Genomic DNA, 10737 nt, shown 5'->3' on the forward strand with positions numbered 1-10737 from the left:
AATTGTTGTTACATGTTTTACGTGGTGACCATGGGTATCTAGTAGGATCGCATCTTACTTACGCAAACACCACAACGGAGATATATGAATTGCTATTTAACCTCATCCAAGGACCTCCTCGGTCAAATCCGATTCAACTAAAGTTGGAGAAACCGACACTCGCCGGTCATCCTTGAGCAACGAAGTTACTCGTAGTGATGAAACCACTCTCTCGTAAGCGTACGAGTAATGCCGGTCCAAGCCGCTTCGATCCAACAATACCGCGGAATCAAGAAAAGACTAAGGAGGGCAGCAAAACGCACATCACCGCCCACAAAAACTTTTGTGTTCTACTCGAGATTACTGTTGGAATTATGCCCTAGAGGCAATAATAAATGTATAGTTATTATTATAATTCCTGTATCAAGATAATAGTTTATTATCCATGCTATAATTGTATTGAATGAAGACTCATTTACATGTGTGGATACATAGACAAAACACCGTCCCTAGCATGCCTCTAGTTGGCTAGCCTGTTGATCAATGATAGTCAGTGTCTTCTGATTATGAACAAGGTGTTGTTGCTTGATAACTGGATCACGTCATTGGGAGAATCACGTGATGGACTAGACCCAAACTAATAGACGTAGCATGTTGATCGTGTCATTTTGTTGCTACTGTTTTCTGCGTGTCAAGTATTTATTCCTATGACCATGAGATCATATAACTCACTGACACTGGAGGAATGCTTTGTGTGTATCAAACGTCGCAACGTAACTGGGTGACTATAAAGATGCTCTACAGGTATCTCCGAAGGTGTTAGTTGAGTTAGTATGGATCAAGACTGGGATTTGTCACTCCGTGTGACGGAGAGGTATCTCGGGGCCCACTCGGTAATACAACATCACACACAAGCCTTGCAAGCAATGTAACTTAGTGTAAGTTGCGGGATCTTGTATTACGGAACGAGTAAAGAGACTTGCCGGTAAACGAGATTGAAATAGGTATGCGGATACTGACGATCGAATCTCGGGCAAGTAACATACCGAAGGACAAAGGGAATGACATACGGGATTATACTAATCCTTGGCACTGAGGTTCAAACGATAAGATCTTCGTAGAATATGTAGGATCCAATATGGGCATCCAGGTCCCGCTATTGGATATTGACCGAGGAGTCTCTCCGGTCATGTCTACATAGTTCTCGAACCCGCAGGGTCTGCACACTTAAGGTTCGACGTTGTTTTATGCGTATTTGAGTTATATGGTTGGTTACCGAATGTTGTTCGGAGTCCCGGATGAGATCACGGACGTCACGAGGGTTTCCGGAATGGTCCGGAAACGAAGATTGATATATAGGATGACCTCATTTGATTACCGGAAGGTTTTCGGAGTTACCGGGAATGTACCGGGAATGACGAATGGGTTCCGGGAGTTCACCGGGGGGGCAACCCACCCCGGGGAAGCCCATAGGCATTTGGGGAGTCACACCAGCCCTTAGTGGGCTGGTGGGACAGCCCACAAGTGCCCAATGCGCCAAGAGAAGAAAAAATCAAGAGGAAAGGAAAAAAAAGGAAGGAGGTGGGAAGGAAGGGGGACTCCTCCCACCAAACCAAGTCCAACTCGGTTTGGGGGGGGGGAGTCCTCCCCCCCTTGGCTCGGCCGACTCCTTGGGGTCCTTGGACCCCAAGGCTAGGCCCCCTCCTTCCCACCTATATATACGGAGGTTTTAGGGCAGATTTGAGACGACTTTCCCACGGCTGCCCGACCACATACCTCCACGGTTTTTCCTCTAGATCGCGTTTCTGCGGAGCTCGGGCGGAGCCCTGCTGAGACAAGGTCATCACCAACCTCCGGAGCGCCGTCACGCTGCCGTAGAACTCTTCTACCTCTCCGTCTCTCTTGCTGGATCAAGAAGGCCGAGATCATCGTCGAGCTGTACGTGTGCTGAACGCGGAGGTGCCGTCCGTTCGGTACTAGATCGTGGGACTGATCGCGGGATTGTTCGCGGGGCGGATCGAGGGACGTGAGGACGTTCCACTACATCAACCGCGTTCTCTAACGCTTTTGTTGTACGGTCTACAAGGGTACGTAGATCACTCATCCCATCTCGTAGATGGACATCGCCATGATAGGTCTTCGTGCGCGTAGGAAAATTTTTGTTTCCCTTGCGACGTTCCCCAACAGTGGCATCATGAGCTAGGTTCATGCGTAGATGTCTTCTCGAGTAGAACACAAAAGTTTTTGTGGCGGTGATGTGCGTTTTGCTGCCCTCCTTAGTCTTTTCTTGATTCCGCGGTATTGTTGGATTGAAGCGGCTTGGACCGACATTACTCGTACGCTTACGAGAGACTGGTTTCATCGTTACGAGTAACCCCCTTTGCTCAAAGATGACTGGTAAGTGACGGTTTCTCCAACTTTAGTTGAATCGGATTTGACCGAGGAGGTCCTTGGATAAGGTTAAATAGCAACTCATATATCTCCGTTGTGGTGTTTGCGTAAGTAAGATGCGATCCTACTAGATACCCTTGGTCACCACGTAAAACATGCAACAACAAAATTAGAGGACGTCTAACTTGTTTTTGCAGGGTATGATTGTGATGTGATATGGCCAACGATGTGATGTGATATATTGGATGTATGAGATGATCATGTTGTAATAGAGATATCGACTTGCACGTCGATGGTACGACAACCGGCAGGAGCCATAGGGTTGTCTTTATACTAATGTTTGTGCTTGCAGATGCGTTTACTATTTTGCTAGGATGTAGCTTTAGTAGTAATAGCATAAGTAGCACGACAACCCCGATGGCAACACGTTGATGGATGATCATGGTGTGGCGCCGGTGACAAGAAGATCGTGCCGGTGCTTTGGTGATGGAGATCAAGAAGCACGTGATGATGGCCATATCATGTCACTTATGAATTGCATGTGATGTTAATCCTTTTATGCACCTTATTTTGCTTAGAACGACGGTAGCATTATGAGGTGATCTCTCACTAAAATTTCAAGACGAAATTGTGTTCTCCCCGACTGTGCACCGTTGCTACAGTTCGTCGTTTCGAGACACCACGTGATGATCGGGTGTGATAGACTCAACGTTCACATACAACGGGTGCAAAACAGTTGCGCACGCGGAACACTCGGGTTAAGCTTGACGAGCCTAGCATGTGCAGACATGGCCTCTGAACACATGAGACCGAAAGGTCGATCATGAATCATATAGTTGATATGATTAGCATAGGGATGCTTACCACTGAAACTATACTCAACACACGTGATGATCGGACTTGGGATAGTGTAAGTGGATCATGAACCACTCAAATGACTAGAGAGATGTACTTTTTGAGTGGGAGTTTAGCATGTAATTTGATTAAGTTGAACTCTAATTATCTTGAACATAGTCTAAGTCCACTTTGAATATATTTGTGTTGTAGATCATGGCTCACGCGACAGTCATCCTGAATTTTAATACGTTCCTAGAGAAAGCTAAGTTGAAAGATGATGGAAGAAACTTTGTAGACTGGGCTCGTAATCTTAAGCTAATCTTACAAGCTGGAAAGAAGGATTATGTCCTTAATGCTGCGCTAGGAGATGAACCACCCGCCACGGCTGATCAGGATGTTAAGAACGCTTGGTTAGCACGTAAGGAGGACTACTCAATAGTTCAATGTGCAGTCTTGTATGGCTTAGAACCGGGACTTCAACGTCGTTTTGAGCGTCATGGAGCATTTGAGATGTTCCAGGAGTTGGAGTTTATCTTTCAGAAGAACGCCCGGATCGAGAGGTATGAGACCTCCGATAAATTCTATGCTTGCAAAATGGAGGAAAACTCGTCTGTCAGTGAACATGTGCTCAAAATGTCTGGGTACTCAAACCGTCTAGCTGAACTGGGGATTGAACTCCCGCAAGAGGCTATCACTGACAGAATCCTTCAATCACTGCCGCCAAGCTATAAAGGCTTTGTGTTGAACTACAACATGCAAGGGATGAACAAGTCTCCCGGCGAGTTGTTTGCGATGCTGAAAGTCGCAGAGTCTGAACTCCGTAAAGAGCATCAAGTGTTGATGGTAAGCAAGACCACTAGTTTCAAGAGAAACGGCAAAGGCAAGAAGGGCAATTCGAAGAAGAGCGGCAAGCCTGTTGCCAATCCACCGAAGAAACCCAAGGCTGGACCTAAGCCTGAAACAGAGTGCTTCTATTGCAAGGGTATGGGTCACTGGAAGCGCAATTGCCCCAAGTATCTGGCAGATAAGAAGGCGGGCAAAGAAAAATCAGGTATATTTGATATACATGTTATTGATGTGTACTTAACCGGCTCTCGTAGTAGTGCCTGGGTATTCGATACCGGTTCTGTTGCTCACATTTGCAACTCAGAACAGGAACTGCGGAATAGACGAAGGCTGGCGAAAGACGAAGTGACGATGCGCGTAGGAAACGGTTCCAAGGTTGATGCAATCGCCGTCGGCACAGTGTCACTTCAGCTACCATCAGGATTAGTGATGAACTTAAATCATTGTTATTTAGTGCCTGCGTTGAGCATGAACATTATATCTGGATCTTGTTTATTGCGAGACGGTTACTCTTTTAAGTCTGAGAATAATGGTTGTTCAATTTCTATGAGTAACATTTTTTATGGTCATGCACCGAATGTGAGAGGATTGTTCATATTGAATCTTGATAGCGATACGCATATACATAACATTGAGACCAAAAGAGTTAGAGTAAACAATGATAGCGCCATATTTTTGTGGCACTGCCGCTTGGGTCATATTGGTGTAAAGCGCATGAAGAAACTCCATGCTGATGGACTTTTGGAGTCACTTGACTTTGATTCACTTGACACGTGCGAACCATGCCTCATGGGCAAGATGACTAAGACTTCGTTCTCCGGAACAATGGAGCGTGCAAGTGACTTGTTGGAAATCATACATACCGATGTGTGTGGTCCAATGAGCGTAGAGGCACGCGGCGGATATCATTATTTTCTCACCTTCACTGACGATTTAAGTAGATATGGTTATGTCTACTTGATGAAGCACAAGTCTGAAACATTTGAAAAGTTCAAGCAATTTCAGAGTGAAGTGGAAAATCATCGTAACAAGAAGATCAAGTTCCTGCGGTCTGATCGTGGGGGTGAATATCTGAGTTTCGAGTTTGGTGCTCACTTAAGACAACGTGGAATTGTTTCGCAGTTAACACCGCCTGGAACACCACATCGTAATGGTGTGTCCGTACGTCGTAATCGTACTTTGTTAGAGATGGTGCGATCTATGATGTCTCTTACTGATTTGCCGTTATCATTTTGGGGTTATGCATTAGAAACAGCTGCATTCACTTTAAATAGGGCACCATCAAAATCCGTTGAGACGACACCATACGAACTGTGGTATGGCAAAAGGCCAAAGTTGTCGTTTCTTAAGGTTTGGGGATGTGATGCTTATGTCAAAAAGCTTCAGCCTGAAAAGCTGGAACCCAAAGCGGAAAAGTGCGTCTTCATAGGTTACCCAAAAGAGACAGTTGGGTACACCTTCTATCTCAAATCTGAGGGCAAAGTTTTTGTTGCTAAAAACAGAGCTTTTCTCGAGAAGGAGTTTCTCTCGAGAGAATTGAGTGGGAGGAAGATAGAACTTGACGAGGTTGTCGAACCTCTCATCCCTTTGGATGGTGGCGCAGGGCAAGGGGAAACCTCTGTCATTGCGACGCCGGTTGAGGAGAAAGTTAATGATGATGATCATGAAACTCCAGTTCAAGTTTCTGTTGAACCACGCAGGTCGACGAGATCACGCGCTGCTCCAGAGTGGTACGGTAATCCCGTCTTATCAATCATGTTGTTAGACAATAATGAACCTGCAAATTGGGGGCTTTGCGGGTGTTCGCCCGCTTCTGGGCCCTGATCCGTAAAAATCCATCCCTCATCTACGTGCACTTTCCGCCTGAAACGGTCAGCACCGCTCCAGAGCATCAGCTCCTTATTCATGCCCGGTCAAAGCAGACATAACCTCTCACTAGCACCGGCATGGAAGCGGGGCACCGGTCAAGAGAGTGCTGCCCGCGCTACTTTTTGATGAACGTGATTGCTCCGCGTTCAAACAACATCACGATCATCCGTTCGTCTGTCTGTCGCCACATTAATGACTCAAGGTTGCCGGGGAAACTACCACAATGCCACCCGTCCGTTCGTCTACCACTCGACATTACCATTCGCCCGGTATATAAATTCCAACCACATGCATAGCTGGTAGTCATCCTCATTCAGTCCCTTTTTCCTTTCCGCGCCATTTCCATCATGGCCTCCTCGTGCTCCAAAGCTCTGTGGGACGGACCGTCACTAGAGCAGAAGAAGGAGATGGTCGCCATTGTTGCCGGCTAGAAGCCAGCAGACAGTCGAAGGTCGATGACTCCCAATGGAGGACGCAATCGAGGATGAGCCGACGCCATCCTCTTCGCCTGCGCCACCCTTGTTGGTACAATGCACCATGACCATCGACGGGGCCCGTGCCCATTACATGAATATGTTGCGGGATGAGCTGAGGACCAGTTCCGGGAGACGCAAGCCGATGCGGCCTATAACCTCCAGCTTTGAGGAGCGTCGGTAGGTGGAGGAGTAGCTCAACGCCGGCAGGGCGATCGCATCGGACACGGAGGTGGCGGAGAAGGTGACCCTTGTTGAGTCCTACCGCTCCACCCGCGAGATCCGCCTCAGCCGCTGGCGGTACCGTTAGTGTCAAACGGAACTAGAGGTCGCCTACAAGGAGTTTGACGAGGCGGCGAACGAGGTGTGGGGCAAAAGCGACGACGAGGAGAACATTGTCGGCTTCGCGGGCGCTGCCGACAGCGAGAAAGAGTGGTGCATGGTAGTTCACCGTCTCTCTCGGATCCCATGAAGGTCATCGCTCTTCCCGTCCACCTCAAACCAAGCTGCGGTGCCGGAGGCTGTGAAGGCACAATTGGAGAGCGCCGAGGCAAAACTGGAGAAGGCGAAAACAAGTGTTGGAGCTTCAATTCTCGTGCTTCATGGCCGAACATCGCCACGGGCGTCGGTGATCTTTTAAACTAGGTGATTAGTTAACAAATTATACCTTTGGAATCAGACGAGCTGTGCATTTAGTTGAATTTTGTCCGAAATGTAATGAATTTCGTCTGGTTTATGGAATCCATCGTGTTTGCATGAATCTTTTACGATTTATAGCCGAGTTTGCATGAGTTTTATCTGGTTTGTTAAAAAAAGTGATTGATATGTATGCGGGTAGCGTTGAATGGTCAGCTCCGGACACATGCCCAAGCAAATTTTCAAGTCATCGTTGAGGATGCCCTAAAAACAACACATGATAAAGAAAAACGAACTGCATGTGTCCGGCCGGTTAATCTCCACAGAGCATACGAAATCAAGTTAAGAATCTCCTCGCCCCTCGCTCCAAAATCCGAGAGAGTCACGCGCACCGGGTGAAGCGTAGTGACCTCCTAAAGGAAAAAGTCTAAAATAAACCTTGAACTTGTAGACCAAACCCTAAACTTTAAATCCCTGAAATCGGCACACCGAACTCACTGATCCTGGTCTATTTTAAACCTTGACAGAACTTAGCCGGGATTTGCTGAATTGGGCTGGCCCATTAGCGCAGTTGCGCACGCACGCACCCTTTGCTCTGGTTTTTTTTTCATTTTCTTTTTGCTTTTCCACATGTGTATATATTTTTTTTAGTATCCAATGTATTTTTTAACACATATATGTATATTTTTTGATAAATTCCAATAATTTTTCAACACATTATGTACATTTTAAAAGTACATCTTACAAAAAAAAATACATGGTAATATTTTTCTAAATAAATAATTTATATTTTATAAATAACAATAAACATTTTATAAAATTGATATATATATTTTTGAGGTATAAATAACAATAAACGTTGAATGTTTGGCGCTAGGATTATGCTCCTACAAATTTATAAAATGCATGTTGGACCAATACGAATAGAATTAAAAATACGAATAGAACTAAAAATACGAATAGAATTAAAAATACGAATAGAACTAAAAATACGAATAGAATTAAAAATACGAATAGAATTAAAAAACCAAATATTTTTTTGAAACAAAAAGGACATAGAATTTGTGACAAAAATAGAAAACATAAATATTTTTAACTTCTGAACAATTTTAAAAATGCGCGAACTTTTTTTAAACTTCGTAATAATTTTTTTGTTAGTGGTCCGGTCCAATTTCTGTCTATGAGAGTAGTAGCCTAGCAGGTTATTCCGATAGGGATTGTGGTATTGCCAGAATTCCGGTGTGCCAAACGAGTCTAGGGTTTAAAATAGACCAGGATTACAAGTTCGGAGTGTCAATTTCAGGGATTCAAAGTTTAGGGTTTAATTTAGCTTTCGTCTATAACTTCAAGGTTTGTTTTGGACTTTTTCCCCTCCTAAAACCTTTGCTTGATAGACCAGCATCAGCCTCGATCGCGATCTCTCTCCTTGGAGTGAACCCTGGGATACCGTGTCTGCAACGACGAGAGGGTGGCCGGCACATGCGAGTGCGAGTGCCCCTGCCTGCTTGCTTTGCCACCGTTTCCTCGGACGCGCGCGCGCATGCAGTGGCTCCGGCGGGCGGTGGCTCGCACGCACCGCCCCACTGGCAAGTGCCAACCGCCGTCTCCCCCCTTCTCCGCCTCGGTCCGAGCAAAAGGACGCCCAGCTGTTCTATTTTCTCGGGCTTCGAAACCACTCTGAATCCCTCACATGCATCGGCAAGGCAATGTGCATGCAGGTGCATGCTTCTGCTTCTGCGCCTCGTCCCTACGTACGCCTAGCTACTTTTATTTCATGGGTTCCTGCTGCGTTTGTACTAAAATAAAATGTAAACCCTTCTTGTTAGGAAATGCTGAATAATAATCGAAGCTTTGCTGCGGGCTGGCCGGCCGGCTATCTTGCTGCACTGCTGCTCACACACATCATCCCTTGATTCCTGGAGCTCATCAAGCTAACTGTTCCCTAATCATCATACTATAGCGTTAGCTACACCAACAAACTTACTAGGTTCATCAGTTAATAATTCTCTTTTGCAATCAAGAAAGCCACTCACTAGACTACGTATTGAAGTATAGCTAGCTAGGTAGGTAGAGTAGATACAAAGAGGAGGCTCGTGGGTTATCCTTGTAGTTGAAGCCACTTTTGATTAGTTTATCATTATCATCCTACATACAATAATAAACCAAGAAAGAAACACACCTACTCTACACTGGCTCCAGCAGAGTGTACTTTTCTATACGCGCTCGTACGTTCGAACCACATGGGAGAGTGGGAGACGCGAAACCGCTCCTCGCCGTCACCAGGCACCACCACCCCGCTCCACTCCACCCCTCTCCCCACACACTGGCGGATCAGCTCGACAACTCCTATAAATCAGCACCACCAACGCCACGGAATCTCCCACCTACGCCTCCAACCACCGTCCACCAAGATACATAGTACATTCTCCCGGAATCAACCGGAGCAGGAGCGGTCGATCGAGATGGGGAGTCAAGGCAATGCATCCTCCTCGTCGTCGTCGTCGTGCCGCGGCCGGCGGGGCCCGGCAGGGTTCGGGCTGGCGCTGGCCCGGCTGGTGCGGAGGCTGCGGAGGCGGAGCAAGATGCTGGTGTGCACGGCGGCTCCCACGGGCGCGTCGTCCCGGTGCCTCCAGTACGACCCGCTCAGCTACGCGCGCAACTTCGACCGCGACGGCTTCGGCTCCGCGCTGGACGACGACGTCTCCGGCGCCGCCCACCTCTGCCACCACTACACCTTCGCCTCGCGCTTCGTGCTCTCCTCCTCCGTCGCCCGGCAGACGCAGTAGGACGTCCCGCCGGCCGGCGAGCGAGCTGGTCGCAACTCGCAAGTAGCACTAGCGTAGCGCAGTAGCCAGAGCTGCTCTGTTCTTTGTTTCGTTCTTTGTCCCCCGGCTGCAGCCAGCGGAGCGGAGTAGCTCTAGCTGGTCTGCGTGTTCATATGTGGGGTCGATTTCCAGGCCGGCCTCCTTGTCTCCTAAAATTTGTGGCCAGTGGAGAGCTGCAGGAAGATTAGCCAAGTGGATGAAATGCTTTCAAGATATAAAAGCAAGCATTTCTTGAATTTCTCGGCCTTTTATTTCCTTCTCTGTTGCTCCTGATACTGATCATATCTTGAATCTTGGTACGCCCTTTGTTGAAAAAAATCCTCTCATCATATATACGCTCTGAAATTATGCATCGAGGGAGGCTGGCATTGCATCAAGTGATCTTGAGTGGTTGGAGGTCGTAGTACACAAATTGTGCAAATATGGATCATAAGCCACACTTTACTTCTTCATTACTCAATTTTGTGGCAAATCATCCAACTCCTAGTAAAGGCAGCGACGATTTCACCACTGCAACATTGGTTGGTTGGACACAAGTTGATGAACCAACGGCCCTGATAGGGACGAGACGAGTCGATTTCTCATGACAGTATATTTTTAGGATTTTTTTAAAGGGATTCAGGATTTTGTTCTTATGTGAAAATCATGGCCAGGGCGGCCGTAGATTTTTTTTCTTTGAGGGGAAAGCTAAGCTTTATTGATCATAGTCCACATGTAGTGGGATACAATTCGGATCATGAGAGTTTGCCAACCAAATATGGCGTCCTGGCCCGAGAGAACGAGAATACTTAGCTAAGTCATGAGCTTCGCCGTTAACACTTCGGCTTTCAAAAATAAAAGTACAATTAAAAATAGATGCTCGATGTTTGATCTCCGAGATG

General features: G+C 46.8%; 1 protein-coding gene across 1 annotated transcript; it reads left to right on the forward strand.

Moving 5' to 3' along the window:
- Positions 1-9169: 9169 nt before the first annotated feature.
- On the forward strand, positions 9170-10092 carry LOC123410826. The gene has a single exon (XM_045103766.1). It carries the CDS (start codon positions 9272-9274, stop codon positions 9815-9817), a length of 546 nt encoding a protein of 181 aa, XP_044959701.1. The 5' UTR covers positions 9170-9271; the 3' UTR covers positions 9818-10092.
- Positions 10093-10737: the final 645 nt, after the last annotated feature.

Source organism: Hordeum vulgare, chromosome 7H, assembly GCF_904849725.1.
Source record: "Hordeum vulgare subsp. vulgare chromosome 7H, MorexV3_pseudomolecules_assembly, whole genome shotgun sequence".
NCBI classification, from domain to species: Eukaryota; Viridiplantae; Streptophyta; class Magnoliopsida; order Poales; family Poaceae; genus Hordeum; species Hordeum vulgare.

Coding starts and splice junctions, on each gene's coding strand:
- LOC123410826 (XM_045103766.1), top strand. CDS start 9,272: ATGGGAGAGTGGGAGACGCGAAACCGCTCCTCGCCGTCACCAGGCACC.